At 45.2% G+C, this 22,869-nt stretch overlaps 1 protein-coding gene across 3 annotated transcripts in view; it reads right to left on the reverse strand.

Moving 5' to 3' along the window:
- Window positions 1-22,869, reverse strand: part of LRRC74A (leucine rich repeat containing 74A) — a 48,967-nt gene that overhangs the window by 16,684 nt on the left and 9,414 nt on the right. For all 3 annotated transcript variants that reach the window (XM_063948255.1, XM_063948256.1, XM_063948254.1), the window contains 2 exons: window positions 17,171-17,252; window positions 5,822-5,907 (listed from right to left, as the gene is read on the reverse strand). In XM_063948255.1, the coding sequence (XP_063804325.1) occupies window positions 5,822-5,907; window positions 17,171-17,252 (168 nt within the window). The remainder of the gene's footprint in view (window positions 1-5,821; window positions 5,908-17,170; window positions 17,253-22,869) is intronic.

Here is a 22,869-nt window from a genome sequence, read left to right on the forward strand (position 1 = left end):
TCCTCCGCCAGACGACCAACCACCCCCCCACCCCCTCCGGTCCTCTTCCCCTACCACCCCTCCTCTGACCACACTCTCTCTCATTTCATATATCTTCGATCTGTCTCCCCCTCCCCCTTCTCCACCCCCAACCACTCCCGCCCTTTCAAATCCGACCACCTCACTGCTGCCTGCCCATGGGTCTCCGGGTACTCTCCCATAATGTGAAGGGCTTGAACAGCCCTCAAAAGAGAGGCAAGCTATTTACCTCCCTTAAACACCATAGAGGCGATTTGATTTTCCTACAGGAAACTCACTTCGTGCACGAATCTCACCCTACCCTGCAATGTAAACCATTTCCCGTTTCCTTTCATGCCTGCGATCACCTAGCCAAAAAACGTGGAGTAGCGATCTTAATTGCCCGCCACCTGTCTTTTGAACTCCTAGACTCTCATGCTGACAAAGACGGCCGATTCCTTGTCCTAGTGGGTAAACTCAACAATAATATATGCACCCTGGTTAACGTTTACGCCCCTAATCAGCGACAGGAACGGTTTTTTACAAGGATAGATAATCTCCTCACTCGAGTCCGACAGGGCGACCTTATACTTGCAGGTGACTTCAACTCCGTTCTCAATCCACAGCTAGACCGCTCTACCTTTCCCCCTACTCCTTCCCCGTCAGACTCCCTTCGCTCTAGATCCCTCCTCCGACTCATGCGATCCCAACTTCTCTACGACTCCTGGAGGATAAAAGACCCCTCTGCCCGCGACTACACCTTCTACTCTGCCCCGCATAACTCCTACTCCCGCATTGATATGGTCCTGCTCAGTCATGATCTTGCTTTGAACCTCCGCGATGCCCATATCCACCCACTGATCTGGTCCGACCACGCCCCCATCTCCTGCGACCTCGCAGGTCTGGCTTCCCGTCCTCGCCCTATGACATGGCGCCTCAACGATTCCCTCCTACACAACCCTGAGACAAAGTCCCATCTCCAAGACAAAATCTCTGATTATTTCACCTTAAATGACTCCCCCGATATTTCTAGACCCACCCTCTGGCTGGCGCACAAGGCTGTCCTTCGAGGACACCTCATCAGCCTAGCCTCAAAAGCTAAAAAGCAATCCCTTTCCCAATACAACAGGCTCTCCATTAAACTCCATGCACTTGAGACCCAACACAAGGCGTCTTCCGACCAGGCGGTCTTGTCCGAACTTCGCACCATTAAAGCGGAACTCGATCTTCTTCTTACTACACGGGTGGCCAAGCGCCTTAAGTGGCTTCGCCAGTCCTTTTATGAGAAGGGTGACAAGGCGGACAGGATCCTGGCGGCTCGACTCCGCTCCACAAGAGCCAAAACCAACATTGTCACTATCAGAAACTCTCTCAACCAACTTATTCAGGACCCCACAGCCATTAGAGCTGCCTTCCAATCCTACTACACCGACCTATACAACCTTCCGCCCCCTCCACCGGGCTCTTCCCCCCAACCTCGATCCGACCTTATCTCCCACTTTCTCTCTGCTTCTAAACTACCCAGACTACCCCCGGACGCCTTGGACCTTCTCAACGGTGAGATTACGGTGGAAGAAATCACCCAGACTATACTCATGCAAAAAACCGGCAAATCTCCGGGCCCAGATGGGTTCACTGCTCTCTACTACAAGAAATTCTCTGCCCTTCTCTCCCCCCACCTACACTCTCTCTTCAACGGGATTGTCCAAGGCGACCCTTTTCCCCCTGAGATGCTAGAGGCTAGAATTGTGGTGATCCCCAAAGAAGGCAAGGACCCCCTTAATTGCGCAAGCTATCGCCCCATATCCCTCCTGAACCTAGACCTGAAAATCTTCGCTAAGATCCTGGCCAACCGTCTTAACCCATACCTCCCTTCCCTTGTTCACTACGACCAAGTAGGCTTTATCCCGGGCCGCCAGGCAAGAGACAACACCAGACGTGCCATTGACCTTATACATATCTCTAATTCCAGGAGATGCCCCACGATCATGCTTTCCTTAGATGCCGAAAAAGCATTTGACCGGATCTCCTGGGACTTCTTGAGACCCACCTTGGAGGCCTATGGCTTGTCCGGTGGCTTCCTCACCAGCATCCTAGCATTATACTCCACCCCCTCGGCCACCGTCCTTATCAATGGTACCCCATCCGCCCCACTTAGCATCTCCAATGGCACACGTCAGGGCTGCCCCCTCTCCCCCCTAATATTTGCCCTTATTATAGAACCCCTTGCCTCTCAAATTAGAACACATCCAGATATACACGGAATAAAGGTAGGCCCCACAGATCCCAAAATCTCCCTCTTCGCAGATGACATCCTACTCTCCCTGACCCAGCCCCTTATTTCACTCCCAAACCTATTCTCGGTTCTACAAGCCTATAGCCTCATCTCAGGCTACAAGATCAACTACTCCAAATCTGAGGCCATGATGCTACATATCCCCCAACACCAGGCGGAGTCCCTTCGCACCAATTTTAAATTTAAATGGCAACCCTCAAAGATAAAATACCTAGGGATATACCTAACCCCGCGTTACGACTCCCTCTTCCGGGAAAACTTCCCACCCCTTCTTACCAACACACTAGCCGACCTGACCTCTTGGAACAGTCTCTTCATCTCGTGGCTGGGCAGGATCATAGCAGTTAAAATGACCATAATCCCCAAATGGCTCTACCTTTTCCAGACTCTCCCTGTGGCGGTCCCGGCCCCCTTCCTCCGCAATATCCAACGAGCCCTTGTGCGCTTTATTTGGAACCACAGACCTCCCCGCATTGCTGCCAACACCCTGAAAAGAGCAACCTCCATGGGAGGCAGAGGACTTCCCGATGTCAAATTATACTACCTCGCCTCCCACTTATCCCACATTGTCACTTCCTACGCTCCTCCAGGATCGGTTTCTTGGCTGGACATCGAAGCAGCCTTCATTGGCATCCCAGATCTGACCCCCCTATGGGGACTCCCCTCTGCCTCTCGACCCCCAACCTCTAAACTTCTTCCCACCATCAAATTCAACCTCAAAACCTGGGACACCCTCTCTCTGAAGTGGGGTCTCACTACTACACCCTCACCCTTAACCCCCATCTGGCAGAACCCCATGTTTCCCTCCGGACTCTCAGCTACGAGATCCCGGACGTGGATAACTCTGGGCCTTAAATTCCCAATCGACTTTGCCGATCGAGGCCAATGGCTGTCCCTCCCGGACCTCCAGCAGAAAACCCCCTCACAGCCACTCAACCCCTTTCAATTCTTACAAATACGCCACTTTTTAACCTCCCTCCCTTCCACCGCCTTACTCCGTGCCCTTACTCCCTTTGAATCCCTATGTGTCAACTCCCACTCCTCCAAAGGCACAATCTCCCAACTTTACTCTCTCCTACTGGATTTTTCCCTGCCCCTATCCCGGCCCCATGAACTTGCATGGGAACGGGACCTCGGGCCCCCACCTGAAACTCAGGATTGGGAGGACATGAGACTAGGGATTGCTAAAAGCTCTATTGCCACCGCCTTTAAGGAAACGGCCTACAAAGTTTATTACCGCTGGTACTATACCCCCGACCGTCTTAACAAATTTTTCCCGTCCTCCTCTCCAGCCTGCTGGAGGAACTGTGGGGAGAGAGGTACTATGCTCCACATATGGTGGACCTGCCCGGTTATCGTCCCCTTCTGGGATCTGGTCCACTCCCTCCTCAACTCACTTCTAGAATCCCCTGTAATGAAAGACCCTTGGGTCTCCTTACTGTGTTATCCCCCCCCACTCCTCAATAAATTCTCCCAAAAGCTGACCTCACACATTCTAGCCGCAGCTAAATCACTGATCGCCCTCAACTGGAAGAACCCCTTACCACCCTCCCTACTATCCCTCAAAGCTAAAATCTGGCACATCGCCTCAATGGAAAAGATAACCTATTACCTCCACGACCGGGGCCACGTCTTCGAGCGGGTCTGGGCTCCCTGGCTCGCCGCTGAACGTGGTTAGCCGGCTCCCTCCACCTGCTCCAGCTCCTCCCGTAGACCCATGGGCACCCACTTACTTCTCCCTTTGACATTCCTCCTTATCTCATCTCCTATCTTTCTCAATTATCTCTTCCTCCTATTACCCTCTCTGTCCGTGTCTCTTCTCCGTTTCCTCCCCCCCCTATTATGACCGTCCTGTTCTCAAGACTTATATTATGTATGGTTACAAATGTGGTTATTTCCCCCCCCCCCCCTGTTTCTCTTCTCCCCCCCCCCCCCGATTCCCATGTTTGAACTTGATTGTTTTTCCCATACCAATTAACCCTGTTACTCACTGGAAAACTGTGGTCTATTTTGGACACTGGCTATGTTGGCCATATGTCCCTTGTACTCCTAGAATGCCTTCTTTATGTACCTGACCACGCAAAAATAAAGAATTTCAAAAGGTTGTATCACCTTGTTTAAATTTAGCTAGAGCTCTAACAAGGGTGGTTATTCCGAGTTGTTCGCTCGTTGCCGATTTTCGCTATGCTGCGATTTGTTGCAAAATGCGCATGCGCAAGGCACGCAGGGCGCATGCGCTTAGTTATTTAACTAAAAACTTAGTAGATTTGCTGTGGATCCTGCGGCGCTTTTCAGTCGCACTGCTGATCGGTGAATGATTGACAGGAAAGGGGCGTTTCTGGGTGGTAACTGTGCGTTTTCCGGGAGTGTGCTAAAAAACGCAGGCGTGTCAGGGAAAAACCCGGGAGTGTCTGGAGAAACGAGGGAGTGGCTGGCCGAACGCAGGGCGTGTTTGTGACATCAAACCAGGAACTAAACGGACCGAGCTGATCGCAATCTAGGAGTAGGTCTGGAGCTACTCAGAAACTGCAAGAAAATATTTAGTAGCAATTCTGCTAATCTTTCGTTCGCTATTCTGCTAAGCTAAGATACACTCCCAGAGGGCGGCGGCCTAGCGTGTGCAATGCTGCTAAAAGCAGCTCGCGAGCGACCAACTCGGAATGACCACCAATGGGCCTAATTCTGAGTTGATCGCAGCAGCAAATTTGTTAGCAGTTGGGCAAAACCATTTTGCACTGCAGGGGGGACAGATATAACGTACAGAGAGAGTTAAATTTGGGTGGGGTGTACTCAAACTGAAATCTAAATTGCAGTGTAAAAATAAAGCAGCCAGTATTTACCCTGCACAGAAACAAAATAACCCACCCAAATCTAACTCTCTCTACACATGTTATATCTGCCCCCCCTGCAGTGCACATGGTTTTGCCCAACTGCTAAAAAACTTGCTGCTACGATCAACTCAGAATTACCCCCAGTAATCTGATGAATGTTTACGGAGGAAGGATCTGTAACAGACGATCTCTGGGAACTCAATATCAGGGGGTAAATTTACTAAGATGGGAGTTCTGTTTAAGATGGGATGTTGCCCATAGCAACCAATCAGTTTCTACTTCTCATTTATCTAGCACCTTCTAGAAGATAATACCTGAAATCTGATTGGTTGCTATGGTCAACATCCCATCTTAAATATAACTCCCATCTCAGTAAATTTACCCCCAGGTGTATGCAATGATAAATCTAGCATGCATTTAGCATGTGTACATTTGTGTGACGGCTGCCCTGTGTACATGCCATTCTCACACGTGCGGTGCTAGACTGCGCAAAAGCACAGACATTCCGTAGTTGTGATATAAAGTGCGTGTATTCCCTGGCACTGACAAAGCGCACAATCACACATCTGTAGTTACAAGATGATAACTTAATACATAGGAGCAAATTGTGCTTTGTAGATGATAATATTAATGTGCATAATCTCTCCTGTCGACCTGCCCTCACTGCCCGGTTATTACACGGATCTGTGCCCATTACCCTCAGGCCGGCACTCAGGGCGATGGCTCCTTTTATGCGGATGTGATTCCAGCTCACATTCAGTTCCTGCAGACCTTCATTGGCAGCTGTACCGAGAGGAAAGCAAAGCGTGAATCTATATATATTACAGGATTTACACCTTACTGTAACACATCTGCTCCATTTATCTTACACAATAATAACTGACAGCATGTAACCCCTATATATAGCTTCCTATATATAGCTTCCATCATGTAACCCCCACATATAGCTTCCATCGTGTAACCCCCACATATAGCTTACATCGTGTAACCCCCACATATAGCTTCCATCGTGTAACCCATACATATAGTGTGAATGCCAAATTGCTTTCTCACAAATATTTAAAATGCCCGCTCTAATATATATTGCAGACGCCAGGCGCGTCTTATTACCATATACGATAAAAGTGCGCTGTACATCGCAAAACACTGAATCCCATAAGAAAAAAACAATACACCCACACATTATCTGAATTCCAAAGCTCATTGATGTATATATTTGTTATTAAAAGGATATGGATTCAATATATTACAATGTACAGTATACATATAGTTACAACTCATACAGTAAGCAGTTAATACATACAGTTACATACAGTTACAGGCCAGCAATACAATACCATTCCCTCAATGCTTATGTCTCTCTCTCTCTCTAAAATCATGCTGGGACTCCATCTTACGCTGAGACCAAAGCAGGAACTTAGCTCCTGTGTGATCAGCAATGTGTTATCTAGTTTTTTGGGGGAGGGAACTTACTCATTCATGATGAGTCACTAGTCTCTTTGTATATGCTAATCAGGTTCAGCCTTGGGGACGTCCAAAGGGGCTGGCCTGAGCTTCCTGTCCATTACCTGTTTGGAATATCTATTGTTCTAATAAAAGTGATTTTAGCTTTTATACATTTAATCATAATTATTTGTTGCAATGTCCTACAACTTAATAACAAGTATCAAATGAATCTACACATTAATCTGCTTGCTTTAATACCAAATATGACAGGTGTATCTGGTTTCGTTCAAATAATACACATACATGACATTACTTCATTATATAATTTTAAATCATCATGATGTCTGGTGTTTGATATTATTATAATTATGTACTGTATGAAATAAGTGTCGAATCCATCTCTGTGGCATGTCCGTGTAAATGCGTGTGTTACCATATATTGCTGTGCTCGCTGCGCGTATTTGCAAGTATAGCAACTTATATGTGTGTAGTTTGTATGTTCTTTTTATGTAATATTTTTGACTTCGACAGTCCACCCTTTGGCAGTAAACAATAACTGCCATCAATTATTAACATAAGAAAAAAAAATTCATACAATAATCGGTGACCTAGACACAAGTATGTATGCATTTCGCAAATCAGACACTTTACTATATTTGGGGAAGACAGGGAGGAGACCGAGACATCCTCTATATGCACTCGGCGGTCACGGGACCACTGGTTGGGTGTGGGACAACATTCAACCTATAGAGTATGCTGGGACAGTGCTGTGGCCTATAATGTCTGATTTGCGACGAACATTTCACACATACATGTACCTACGTCTTTGTACACTGATGTTTGGATTCGATTGAGGTTCTGCTGGGTAGATGAAGAAGACACAAACAAATCGTGAAAGTGACATATAAAATTTTCATGATCTACATATTCCTATCATTTTCTGAACATTGTTTCCATTTCTGGAACGTATGCTAGGTCTGTTTAATCATTGGACAAGGGTTATAAGTGGTGTCCTTCCTAAATAACATAAACCTTCGGAGTTCGGGGAGAGCCACTCATAAACCTTTCTTCCACATATATTAATGAGCTCTTTATCTGCAATGTGTGAATAGCCATTGTCTGATTGTTCCTGATCACCTCTGAACTCCATAACTACTAGACCTTTGATTTTTCTCTGACTTTAACAAACTGATCGGCTAATCCTGGGATCCTATAAGGAAATCACTCCTTCCTCCAGAACCAGTTCCAGTCCCACACTCGACTCCTCATAAAAAAAACCTCGCAAAAATAGAATATCCTGAAAGAAAATGTTTGTCAGTGGGAAAGAGAGAAAAGATAAATAGAACAAAACAACTCTTGTTCATAACAAATCAATTACAATGACTGGTCTTTCTGCAGTTCTTTAGTACGCTCAGATAGTGTTCAACAGTGCCGCCTCTCAGTCTTCACGGAACAGAGTCTCTGGTGATACTTTTGCGATCTCACTCCATTTACGAGTTCCTCCCGGACTACCGACTTTCCTGCAATGGGAATCGTGGACCCAAGTCTCTCTCTCGGCTACTTTCACTGGGATAGTGCTGTCAACAAAACTTGGTATGGTCCTTCCCACCTGTCTATTAGGCAACCTGAGCGTAAGAACAATCACACAGTCTCTTGGTTCACAATCAAGACAGTTAGTATTTGGCATACCAGCAATCAACAGTTTCAAGTTCTTTTGTCAAGTTCTCAAATGCTGGCTCATCTCAATAAGGTACTGTACTGTCACCTCATTGGTGTATTTCTGATCATTGTGCGGATCAATCATGACATGAGGTTGTCTTCCAAAAACAACCAAAAAAACACAAATACCAAAACAAAAACAAATTTCGAAGAGGGTGATTCGTTAAGTGAAGATCTGGGAGTGGCTCCGAAGCTACATAATACTAGTGGCAGTATCTATGATCACAATAGTACAATTTCAAGCTTTGCTCCTACTTCTAGGGATACCATTATCTACACACAAATTTCTGCGCAATTTTCCTTTGCGGTAAACACAGCAGCATCTGTGGCGGCAGGAAATGCCTCTACCCAGTTTGAGAAAACATCAGTGCACACCAATACATAACAATAATTCCTAAAGGGTGTTAACTGTACGATGTCGATTTGTATTTCCTGAAAAGATCCGTCTGCAGGAGGGATATGGGATGGCTCTGTTGGTATTGCTTTACCAATATTCTTCCTCAAGCAAGCAAGACAGGTCATTGCTCTCTTACCTGCATGAGAATAGAATCCTGGCGCACACCAGTAGACTCTCATCAGCCTGCACCTACCCTCTTTGCCTAGATGAGTCAGACCGTGTGCCACCTCAGCTAGACTTGGAAGGTATGCTCTGGGGGCTACTGGCTTACCGTGTCCACCTGCCCACAGTCCTGAGGACTCCTGGCCATACCCCTTTGTCCTCCAGACTGCCTTTTCCTGTAGGGAACACAAATTTTTGTATCTTAATTTAACTATCGTGTGTGTTTGCAATGTAGAGTACCATGAGCATAACTCAAAAAAAAAAAAAAAAAAGAAACATCTCTAGAGGGGAGAAAGAAGAAGAAAATGAAAAAGAAAATGTCAGGTTTGCCATTCACCAACAGGCATATCAGTGTCTATACAAAATTTCCCTTCACCAGTATTCCCATTCTCCACCCTTTGTGCATGACAAGGCACACTGCAGTAATACTGGTGTCATCGTGCTGTTGAGATATACTGGGTTCGGGCAGAACTCTGAAGGACCTAGGCATGTGGAGTTTGGACTGTACTTAGGTCCATGTATTGTACCACCCTGTGTGAACGCAAAAGATGAAGAGGAAACTGTAGAGAAACAGAATAGAGGTTGGTGACAGATGAGTTTGTAGAGGTGAAGAAGATTTTATAAAAATTTGACAACTGGATTGGGCACTACGGGGAAGTGATTCTCTACTTGGTCTACACCCCTTAAAAATGTTTTTATGTGTTTGTCGTATCGCTATTGGGACTATCCCAGCCATCAATCCAGTGTCCTGTCCATCCTAAGTTCATAGGGAACCCGGTATCTGTGAGATAATTTCCTCTACCTGTGATGGACATGCATCTAGAACAGTAGAATGCGACATTAGTCTTCGTGGGTGTCTAACATACTTTGTACTTCCTGAGCGGGAGCATAGTATATGTATATCATATCTAACAAAATTAAGTTAATCAGGGGCCATTTCTGCTAGGAAAAAGAAGCAAAAGTTTAGAGGCCCCATCTTAACCCCAGCAAGTTTTGTCAAAGGGTAATGTTGCATTTATTTTGTTCTTCCCATTAGCTGAATCTGTGTTTTCTATATGGCGTATGATTCCTTACTATATGTCCCTTGGTCCCGTCTATGTGTTTAATAATGTGGCTTGTGTTTTCTGTCTAGGGGATCTATATTGACTATGTGTCCTACTACTCCTACAATCTCTGGCAAAATGCCCTTCTTTCCTACAAGTGTAACATATTATTGACCATTAGGGATCTGGGGTTTGGACTGATGGGTCTTTCCTGTATGTTCCAGTATACTTACCGTCCTCAACCTCTCCACCTGTTGTTCTCTGCGCCTAGCACTATTCTTGTGATGTTCAATAGCACACTATCTAAGATTAGCTACTGTGACCCCTTTCCAATTTTGCAAAGAAGTCTGCACCCTGACACTCAATGCCTTATTGAGCCCGTCCATTTGCACGGAGACAGCCATCTCCCATTAGCCGAATTAGTGTTTACCAGTGATCTTATCCAGATGGAGAGTTTTCTATTTCTGCAAGAGACAAAAAAAAAAAAAAAAAAGTTTAACAAGCTTCTAGGTCATGCGAAGTATTCATTTAATCCTTCTCATCCCGTATTAAGGGTCTGTACATGGTCCAACAAACATTTCCGAGCTCATCTTGACTAGGGGCATTACTAGGAATGAATACTTCTTATATGGTAACTGAAAGAAATACCCGGGGGTTACCTTGTCTCTGTCCGCTTTCCTACTGGCAAATACTAATGTGCGGACAGGTTTTTTTTCTCCATTTCTGACGTTACTTTCTTGATTTTTTTGTTTTATTTTTGGGTTTTACTATATATGTACACGAATGATACCATACTTACCTGTTCCACTGGTCTCAGACACTTCCCCCACAGGCCACTGCTCTTCTTTTGCCGGTTGGATACTCCTCTGGGTACATGAGAAATGGCTGAAAACAATCAGGTCACCTTCTCCTCCTAAATAAAACTTCAACATTCATTAGTACATATATAGGTTACAGTCATATTTTTCATATTTTTATTATTTTCTACAGTTTATATGCTGGCCGTAACTGCTTTCACATCTACATATGGCGGTGTACTTGCATTCTCTTTTTTTCTTCCTACTTGTTTATTGTTGCTACAAGTTCAAACAGTTCTTATATTTCCATTCTTGTCTTATATGACTTTGGTTAGACATACCACCTGCAATACCTTAGGATCAAACTCACCAAGCCCTTTTGCTGCCACAGGTTTAAACACTTTGTATGTCTGACCCTTTGTTTTCTGGATTTTATCAGACATATCCTTATCCTTAAGTTCTGCAATACCTTTGGTTCAAAGCTGCCCACCTTAGGGAATGGTACCCTATCTTTGTCAGTCATACATAACCATTCATTGCAAAAAGCCTCCGTGTGTGAACCATACTTTTCACACCTAATAAACCTTGCTGACCTTCTCGGTCGCAATTATGACCTTCTCGGTCCCGAGTCTGACCTTCTCGGTCCCAACTCTTCTTCAGCCTGAACCCTAGCTACCAAACGCCCACTGCTTGTGCAATTGGATCCCATCGCTGACTTTTTGCCAATAAACGCAATCCCCAATGCACACCGCAAATAGACGGTGAAAGACACCTAGCGCTTTCACTCGCTCCTTCTCCGCTGAGTACCACGACTCACTCCAATAGTGAACACCGCGTACCCAGTGAGGCCCTATCTAGTTTCTATTTACTGGAAGTGTTAGGAGTGACTTAGCTTTTCCAGTAAATATCCGCCGCTGGAGATCTTCCTGAGAGAGACCAGCGAAAACTCCCTATACACTTTATATACACAAATCACGCTTGCGTATGCTCTATACAGCGCTAATGATACCGCCATTTTACGCAAAAGCTTGTAAAAGGGGTATCAAGTTGCGCTATGTATCGCCCCCACAAACGCGCGGTCCAATCGCACAGCGTATAGGTACTTGTTACCTATCTGCCGTACAACCACGGGTCAATGTACAAACTATGACCCTCAGCTCGGAGCGTAACAAAAAACCTTTTTACTTCAATACTACACAATGCACAATTCCCTATTACGCTCCTCTGCAAATCTCCTCACGAATTGCGTATTTCAATCTATATTAACGTGAGTCAGCCGCCTCACGCCACCAAGCCTCCACTTGATGTACCACACTACGGAATCCCGAATTCCCTGGGTTCAATATCCACTCACTCCGTTCGCTCACTCAAATACACTTTGGTTTTTCTGTACAGAAAATTTCAATTCATTCAGATAGGCAGCTTTACCCCAGAGGCAATACAGTTTTTAAACTAAATTTAGAGTAACCTGCTTTTGAAATCTGATAGTTATATGCTATTGTATTAAATGTCTACTATCCCACCTATGAACTAAACGACACTATTGTGTAATTTGTACTTAGCGCCCGCATTCTTACGCACTTTGCATACACACGCGACCGTGCGTGTCTCTTACGCTGCGTGCGCAGTCCTTTACTTTGTCCGAGACACGTGTACAAAACCATGCGTCCGCAATAAAACAAATCACACAGCTCTAAGTATAAATGTGAACAATACTAATTACTATTGCCCACTAGACACAACTTGTTCTGTATAAACTTGTATGCAGACCTGCGTTTGTGTCTTTACACTTAGTTCCTTACAATACTGTTATTTCAAATTTACCTATATAGCAACAAATGTATCCTATTTCACACAGATCTATAATGACTCTAGCAATAATCAATAATTTAAATGATATGATTCAGATTGGATAGCTATCTTGCAGAACATACACTGATATAAATATACAGTTACACATCATTATAATAATATTATATATATGTACCATTCACTGGTCTCCTATGAGACACCTTACCTCTTATTTGCATATCAAAGCTATTTGCTTTTTCCCTGCTAAAAAAAAGCCGTTACACAGGTTAATTTGCATTTCAATGGCTATCCTATAGCAAGCAGATTCTACAAGTCTTGGAAGGAAAAAGAGAAAAAACAAAACAAAACCCTTTCTTTCCTTTTTCTATCTGTGTGCAATTTTTTCACTTGATGTAAAATAATTACGCACAGAATAGAAGGACAGGAAAAAAAAACTTCTCACCATTTACTCTCACTAGGCCCAATTGAAACTATTTGTAATTGACTATGGCATGGGTTAAATAAATGCATTGGTAACTCATAAATGGTGTTTGATGTGACCAAGGAAACTGATTTTTCTGAGCAGAGTGAAAATCAGCTATTTAGAAAATGACCTTCCTAAAATGGCCACTGCTCCTCCCCTTCCACATCCATGAGGTTTACACAAAATGGTGGACAGGCCATGTGGTTAGTCCAAAATGGAGGACAGACCATGCGGCTTCCTTTGTCACAAAGAAATCACACATTATACAAGCACCAGAAGTTATTTTAGGCCTGAGTTTAAAAAAAACTATATCAAGGCTATGCAGCAACTTTTAAAAGTACTTTTAACCCTACTTAACAGATAAACAATCCAATCTGAATCAAACACAATATGACTTATTTGAACTTTGTTTTGCAACAATAAAAATACATTTTAGCATCTTAAATATTATGAGAAACGAATTGTCCCTTGAAATTTCATATCATTGGCTTACTGATATCACAATACACGTGGATGTTATTTTCATCAGCGTCGCGATGCGTTTATCGGAGCCGGTCGATTACAGCCGCGTTTGTAATGTACAGTGCATCATTAAGACCCTGATATCCCGTAAGAGCCCTTATCTGTGAATGCCAAATTGCTTTCTCACAAATATTTAAATTGCCCGCTCTAATATATATTGCAGACGCCAGGCGCATCTTATTACCATATACGATAAAAGTGCGCTGTACATCGCAAAATACTGCATCCCATAAGAGAAAAAAATACACCCACACATTATCTGAGTTCCAAAGCTCATTGATGTATATATTTGTTATTAAAAGAGTATGGATTCAATATATTACAATGTACAGTATACCTATAGTTACAACTCATACAGTAAGCAGCTAATATATACAGTTACATACAGTTACAGGCCAGCAATACAATACCATTCCCTCAATGCTTATGTCTCTCTCTCTCTCTAAAATCATGCTGGGACTCCATCTTACGCTGAGACCAAAGCAGGAACTTAGCTCCTGTGTGATCAGCAATGTGTTATCTAGTTTTTTGGGGGAGGGAACTTACTCATTCATGATGAGTCACTAGTCTCTTTGTATATGCTAATCAGGTTCAGCCTTGGGGACGTCCAAAGGGGCTGGCCTGAGCTTCCTGTCCACTACCTGTTTGGAATATCTATTGTTCTAATAAAAGTGATTTTAGCTTTTATACATTTAATCATAATTATTTGTTGCAATGTCCTTCAACTTAATATCAAGTATCAAATGAATCTACACATTAATCTGCTTGCTTTAATACCAAATATGACAGGTGTATCTGGTTTCGTTCAAATAATACACATACATGACATTACTTCATTATATAATTTTAAATCATCATGATGTCTGGTGCTTGATATTATTATAATTATGTACTGTATGAAATAAGTGTCGAATCCATCTCTGTGGCATGTCCGTGTAAATGCGTGTGTTACCATATATTGCTGTGCTCGCTGCGCGTATTTGCAAGTATAGCTATTTATATGTGTGTAGTTTGTATGTTCTATTTATGTAATATTTTTTACTTCGACAATAGCTTCCATCGTGTAATCCCCACATATAGCTTCCATCGTGTAACCCATACATATAGCTTCCATCGTGTAATCCCCACATATAGCTTCCATTGTGTAACTCCCACATACAGCTTCTATCATGTAACCCTTATATACTGTATAGCTTCCATCGTGTAACCCCCACATATAGCTTCCATCATGTATCCCCTATATATAGCTTCCATCGTGTAACCCCTAGATATAGCTTCCATCGTGTAACCCCCACATATAGCTTCCATCGTGTAAAACCCACACATACAGCTTCCTCCTGTAACCCCCACATATAGCTTCCATCGTGTATTCCCCACATATAACTTCCTCGTGTAACCCCCGCATATAGCTTACATCATGTAATCCCGACATATAGCTTTCTTCGTGTAACCCCTATATATAGCTTTCATCGTGTAACCCCCACATATATCTTCCTCATTTAACCCCTACATATACTGTAGCTTCCATCGTGTAATCCCCACATATAGCTTCCATCATGTTACCCTTATATATAGCTTCCATAGTGTAACCCCCACATATAGCTTCTATCGTGTAACCCATACATATAGCTTCCATCGTGTAATCCCCACATATAGCTTCCATCGTGTAATCCCCACGTATATCTTCCTCGTGTAACCCCCACATATAGCTTCCACCATGTAAACCCCACTTATATCTTCCTCATGTAACCCCCACATATATCGTCCTCATTTAGCCCCTACATATACTGTAGCTTCCATCGTGTAATCCCCACATATAGCTTCCATCATGTAACCCTTATATATAGCTTCCATTGTGTAACCCCCACATATAGCTTTCATAGTGTAACCCCCACATATAACTTCCATTGTGTAACCCCCACATATAGCTTCTATCGTGTAACCCACACATATAGCTTCCATCGTGTAATCCCCACATATAGCTTCCATCGTGTGATCCCCACATATATCTACCTCGTGTAACCCCCACATATAGCTTCCATCGTGTAACCCCCACATATAGCTTCCATAGTTTAACCCCCACATATAGCTTCCATCGTGTAACCCCCACAAATAGCTTCCATCATGTAACCACCACATATAGCTTCCATCATGTAACCCTTATATATAGCTTCCATCGTGTAACCCCCACATATAGCTTTAATTGTGTAACCCACACATATAGCTTCCATCGTGTAACCCCCACATATAGCTTCCATCGTGTAACCCCCACATATAGCTTCCATAGTTTAACCCCCACATATAGCTTCCATCGTGTAACCACCACAAATAGCTTCCATCGTGTAACCCCCACATATAGCTTCCATAGTTTAACCCCCACATATAGCTTCCATCGTGTAACCCCCACAAATAGCTTCCATCATGTAACCACCACATATAGCTTCCATCATGTAACCCTTATATATAGCTTCCATCGTGTAACCCTGATATATAGCTTCCATTGTGTAACCCCCACATATAGCTTTAATTGTGTAACCCACACATATAGCTTCCATCGTGTAACCCCCACATATAGCTTCCATCGTGTAACCCCCACATATAGCTTCCATTGTGTAACCCCCCCCCACATATAGCTTCTATCGTGTAACCGTGTAACCACCACATATAGCATCCATCATGTAACCCCCCACATATAGCTTCCATCGTGTAACCCCCACATATAGCTCCCATCGTGTAACCCCTGCATATAGCTTCTATCATGTAACCCTTATATATAGCTTCCATTGTGTAACCCCCACATATAGCTTCCTTGTGTAACCTCCACATATAGCTTCCATCATTCAACCCACACATATACATTCCATCGTGTAACCCTTATATATAGCTTCCATTGTGTAACCCCCACATATAGCTTCTGTGGCCGGAGACCCTGGCGGCCACATGGTTAATGGCAGCCACGGCACATAAGGGATTAACACTTAAGTGCCCGGCGACATTTTAAGGACAACATGTCATATGTAGTGCTCTGTGCATATTTAAATGTATTTATATTTAAGATGTGGTCACATATATTTTAAAGCAGGGGTGGGGAACCTTTTTTCTACCAAGGGCCATTTGGATATTTATAAAATCCTTCGGGGGCCATACAAAAATTACCCTGCACCCTATAGTTATGCCCCTTAGTGGTACTGAGTGCGCGCGCCAAAGGCAAGGAAGGAGGTAATTGCTTCATGCACTTACATCCTTTTAAAATGTAATTTATTTGTATTTTGTAAGATATCCTGATTGGAAGGAAATGCAGGCGTGGCCGGACTGAACGGTGGCCAGGGCCGCAGCGGCTGCGTGACGTCATACGCAGCCGCTGCGGGCTGGGGAGCGAGGAGTAGCTCCTGGCCAGCTCGCTAAACCTGTACTGGCCTTTGCACTTCTGCGGGGGGCGGGGGGGGGGGGGGGTTCGGGCGGCATTGACATGCGGGGCAGACTAGCCCTGTGCTGGGTGTCCTCCCGCATGTCAGGGAAGATGATCGTAGCTGTGCTAAATCTAGCACAGCTACGATCAACTCAGAATGACCCCCATTGTCTTAATGTCTACCCCCTTCTAGGGTCCCTCTCAGCATTTGTACTGGTAACTATGTATATTATAAACCTCTTATCATCAGGATATAAAAAAATGTATACAACTCACCCAACATCTGACCTATATATTCTCCTCCTTTTTCAGAGAACTCATTGTGGCTGAGATCCAGCTTCATGACCCGGAAATTCGTCTGTGGGATGACCGTCAGAAAGGGTAATTTGTTATTTTCTTGTATAATGAAGACGTGCAGTAAAGGACAATACAGCCAGTGTGGATACCTATTCAGTTCATAGCGCTAGCCACTGTGCCCCTGGGATGCTCAGGTGAAGGCACTTTGCCACTAGAAGCTTTGCTATATATTAGAAAATTAGCAAAAGACTTTCATACTGTGATATACAGTAATGTGTGAAATGGCGATATGTGGTGCAACATCGCTATGAATAGATTTTCCCCAAATGAAAATGAATTGATGGACACAGTGATAACTCATTGAAGTGGAGTGGGAGAGGAGGAACCAGGTTGAGAAACTTTAGAGTGTGGGGTGAGGGAGCCAGAGAGGTTGGTGTTGGGTGGGAGAAGGGAAGCCATGGAGAGGGTCTGCTCTTGTGGGTGAAGTGGTGGGGCAAGACGTTAGGGTGGGTGGTAATGAAGGAGTAGCCAAGGAGGAATGTCTTAGGGGGGTTAGAGAGGTTGATTTATTTTGGGTGAGCAGGAGCCATGTAGAGACACTTTGGGTGGGAAAGGGAGTGACAGACGGGAAGCCATGGTGGGACACATTTGAGTGGAAAATGCAGGTCGATAGGAGTCAGGGAAGAACATAGGGGTGGTTTTGGAGTTGGCGAAGGGGACAAGGCGGTATGTATTTTGGGTTGTTTATGGTGGATGATGAAGTGAAGGAGTGGGAGGTAAGGAAAGAGATATTGAGTTGTTAGTTGAGTGGGGAAGCAGTGTCACGATCCGGGTATCTGGACGCCATTTCTTACCCATCAGATGCCTCCTAAGGCTGGCTCAGCGCTCCAGGACCGGATCCCATCTGTTATCCTAATGTTCACATTCCTGCATCCTCTCCTGTCTCTCTGAGACGCTGTCACAGTAACGCCTTATTACATCTGGCATGGCGTCTCCCGCGGCCTCCGCCGCCGTCCCTGAGCTTCTGCATGCAGAGTGTCAGAGTGGCGATTACGTCAGCCGCGGCCTCCGCTGTGTCCGCGTGGTTGGATGTGCACTTGTCAGCCTGGCGTCTCCTGTCTCCAGTGGCCGGCGCCGCCATTACTGTTTTCATTACCACATGGATTACAAACCAAACTTCCCTCCAAGTGTCTGCATGGGCGCAGCCATCTTGGATTCTGTCAGCTGATCATTTCCTCCAATCTGTTGTCAGTATTGTTAATCTGCATAATTGCCTAGCCTATCCCTTCCTTGCTGCAGGTATAAATACACTGTGCCTGAGCAAGGAAGGCGTCAGTGCTTTGGTTGTCAAACCTAGTTCCTGTTTGTCTCTCTCCTGTGATTGTCTTCCAGGTTCCAGCTCCTGTCTCAAGACTTCCACCATAGAGACCCGCACCAGCATTCCACCTGCGGTGTAGCCTGACTCTCCAATCCATTGTGGATTCATCTGTTTCCAGCTACAACATTACCTGCTTCCAGCTCAGCTTCCAGCAGAGTACAGCTTCCCTTAAAGGGCCGGTGTCCTTTCTACACTTTACCACTCTCCACCGGTATTATTATTTCTCCGCTCTCAAGTTCTACATTTCAGTTCATATTTCATCGCTCCCAAGTTCATTTATTATTTAACTGGTTCCAGCCAGTATCCACTCCGTGCTAACAACAGTCTGGTTCCAGCCAGTATCCACAGCAGCTGTTTTATCTTCAGCAACCCAGCTTTTCCTGGAACACCAGCTGGCACAATCCTGGGTTATCTCCATTGCTACAGTCGGGCCTGGTAAGGACTTTCCATCTAGAAGATCATAAGAACTATCTCACACTACCAGTGCCCTGTGGCTCCTGCCATCCTGTAGTACCCAGGAACTGTATTTATTCTTTGCTGACTTTTACGTTTTCTTTTACTGCTGCTGTGTTGCGGAGTTGTCATAATAAACATCATTGACTTTTATCCAAGTTGTCGTGGTCACGCCTTCGGGCAGTTATTATTCATGTTACTTACATGTCCAGGGGTCTGATACAACCTCCCAGGTTCCGGTACATCTCAGCCCCTACAACTGAGGCTGCCTCCCGTCAGCTCAGGCCCTCAGTTGTGACAGTAAGCACTGACCTAATGAATCCAGCCGGAGACCAGGATCAAGCGGCCAGGCCGATGCAAGAACTGGCAGCCCGACTAGAACATCAGGAGGCTGCACAGGGCCACATCATCCGCTGTCTCCAGGATCTCTCTACTCGGCTGGATGGGATTCAGACAACTCTCCGTGGATCAGGCGCGTCTGGTGCGTCAACCACAGTGACTCCAGCTATAACCCCACCCACCTTACCCATTTCTGCTCCACGTGTTCATCTTCCAACGCCAGCAAAATTTGACGGATCTCCAAGATTCTGTAGGGGATTTCTCAACCAGTGTGAGATTCAGTTTGAGCTACAACCTGGCAATTTTCCCAGTGACCGTACAAAAATTGCCTACATTATTTCTCTTCTCAGTGGCTCAGCCCTTGATTGGGCATCACCGTTATGGGAGAGGTCCGACACCCTGCTATCTTCCTACACTGCCTTCGTGTCAACATTCAGGCGCATCTTCGACGAGCCAGGCCGGGTAACCTCAGCTTCATCCGAGATTCTCCGTTTACGCCAGGGGTCACGTACTGTAGGACAATATCTGATACAGTTCCAGATCCTGGCATCCGAACTGGCATGGAACGACGAGGCCCTGTATGCTGCATTCTGGCATGGCTTATCTGAGCGTATTAAAGATGAGTTAGCTACCAGAGACTTACCTTCTAAGTTAGATGAGCTAATCTCACTCTGCACGAAAGTTGATTTACGTTTCAGAGAGAGAGCAACTGAGCGTGGAAGATCATCTGCTCCAAAATCTTCTGCTCCTCCTCCTCGTCAACTGTCACCATCTAAAGATGAGCCCATGCAACTTGGCCGTTCCCGTTTAACTCCTGCTGAGCGCCGAAGACGTCTCTCCGAGTTTCTCTGTCTCTATTGTGCAGCTCCGTCTCACACCATTAATGCCTGTCCCAAACGTCCGGGAAACTCCAAATCCTAGCTCGCCAAGGAGAGGGCCGGCTAGGAGTAATGATCTCCTCTCCATCTCCTCAAGATTGTAATCTCCCAGTCTCGCTTCAAGTTGCTCAACGTTATCGGAACGTCATTGCCCTCCTTGATTCCGGAGCAGCTGGGAACTTTATTACCGAAGCCTATGTTAAACGGTGGTCCCTACCCACCGAGAGACTTCCTTCGTCCATTTCTTTAACTGCCGTGGATGGCAGCAAAATTTTTGATGCAGTCATTTCTTTAAGGACTCTACCAGTTCGTCTGAGAGTGGGAGTTCTTCATTCCGAACTTATTTCTTTTTTAGTGATTCCAAGAGCCACACATCCTGTGGTCCTGGGCCTTCCATGGCTCCGTCTTCACAATCCTACAATTGATTGGACGACTACGCAAATCCTGGCATGGGGTTCCTCCTGTGCTGAGACATGTTTGTTTAAAGTATTGCCTGTCTGTTCTTCCTCCCCCAGGTCGTCTGATGTTCCACCTCCTCCATATCAAGATTTCACGGATGTGTTCAGTAAAGCTTCTGCTGATATCCTTCCTCCTCATAGAGAATGGGACTGTCCGATTGATCTCGTTCCAGGGAAGGTTCCACCTCGAGGCCGAACTTATCCGTTGTCTCTGCCTGAGACGCATTCTATGGAGGAATATATTAAAGAGAACCTAGCAAAGGGGTTCATTCGACCTTCTTCTTCTCCAGCCGGCGCAGGCTTCTTTTTTGTAAAAAAGAAAGATGGTGGTCTGCGGCCGTGCATCGACTACAGAGGTTTGAACGACATTACCATCAAGAACCGTTATCCTTTACCCCTGATTACTGAGCTCTTTGACAGAGTTAGCGGAGCTACCATCTTTACAAAGCTGGACTTGCGAGGTGCATACAATCTCATCCGGATCCGTGAGGGTGACGAGTGGAAGACCGCCTTTAACACCCGTGACGGACATTATGAGTACCTCGTCATGCCCTTCGGATTGAGCAATGCTCCAGCTGTCTTCCAGCATTTTGTCAATGAGATCTTCAGAGACATTCTATACCGTCATGTCGTGGTCTATCTAGACGATATCCTCATTTTTGCCAACGATTTAGAGGAACATCGTTTTTGGGTTAAAGAGGTTCTGTCCCGTCTCCGTGTCAATCATCTCTATTGCAAATTAGAAAAATGCGTCTTTGAAGTCAAGTCCATTCCGTTTCTAGGGTACATTGTGTCCGGTTCCGGATTAGAGATGGATCCTGAGAAACTACAAGCAATCCAAAATTGGCCGGTACCCTTAACCCTCAAAGGGGTCCAGAGGTTCTTAGGGTTCGCCAACTATTACCGAAAGTTTATACGAGACTTTTCCACCATTGTGGCGCCTATTACTGCTTTCACTAAGAAGGGTGCTAACCCGTCCAAGTGGTCTGAAGAAGCCATGCAAGCATTTCATCTTTTAAAACAAAGGTTCATCTCTGCGCCTGTTCTGAAACAGCCTGACATCGACTCTCCTTTCATCTTAGAGGTGGATGCCTCCTCCGTTGGAGTAGGAGCGGTGTTATCTCAGAGGGCTAAAGATGGCCATTTACACCCTTGCAGTTTCTTCTCCCGGAAGTTCTCCCCAGCTGAGCGCAACTATGCCATTGGCGACCAGGAGTTGCTAGCCATCAAGCTCGCTCTAGAAGAGTGGAGGTATCTGTTGGAGGGAGCTTCTCATTCAATCACCATACTTACAGACCACAAGAACCTTTTATACCTGAAGGGCGCACAATGTCTCAACCCTCGTCAGGCCAGATGGGCACTTTTCTTTTCCAGGTTCGACTTTAAACTCCAGTTCTGTCCGGGCTCTCAGAATCGCAAGGCCGATGCCCTTTCCCGCTCATGGGAGCAAGAAAATGAGTCAGAGTCTTCAGACAAGCATCCTATTATAAATCCGTTGGCATTCTCCACGGTAGGGATGGACTCTACGCCCCCATCAGGGAAAAGTTTTGTGAAGCCGATGCTAAGGAAGAAGCTCATGCATTGGGCCCATGCTTCCCGTTTTGCCGGACATACAGGTATCCAAAAAACCCTGGAGTTTATCTCTAGGTCCTATTGGTGGCCAACTCTGAAAAAGGACGTCTTGGAGTTTATTGCATCTTGCCCAAAGTGTGCCCAACATAAAGTATCCCGCCAGTCGCCTGCGGGGCAACTGGTTCCACTATCCGTTCCCCGTCGACCATGGACCCACTTGTCGATGGATTTCATTACAGCCTTACCCATGTGCAACAAGTTCAATACCATCTGGGTGGTAGTTGACCGGTTCACCAAGATGGCACACTTCATTCCTCTCACCGGTCTTCCGTCAGCTTCCAAGTTGGCTCAAGTATTCATACAAGAGATCTTCCGACTCCACGGTCTTCCTGAAGAAATTATCTCAGATCGAGGAGTTCAATTCACAGCCAAATTCTGGCGAAGTTTATGTCAAGTCCTCCAAGTCAAGCTAAAGTTTTCCACGGCTTACCATCCTCAGACCAATGGTCAAACCGAGAGGGTGAATCAGGACTTGGAGGCCTTCCTCCGCATCTATGTGTCCTCCTCTCAAGATGACTGGGTTCAATTACTTCCCTGGGC

This window comes from Pseudophryne corroboree, chromosome 12 (genome assembly GCF_028390025.1).
Source record: "Pseudophryne corroboree isolate aPseCor3 chromosome 12, aPseCor3.hap2, whole genome shotgun sequence".
Classification (NCBI taxonomy): domain Eukaryota; kingdom Metazoa; phylum Chordata; class Amphibia; order Anura; family Myobatrachidae; genus Pseudophryne; species Pseudophryne corroboree.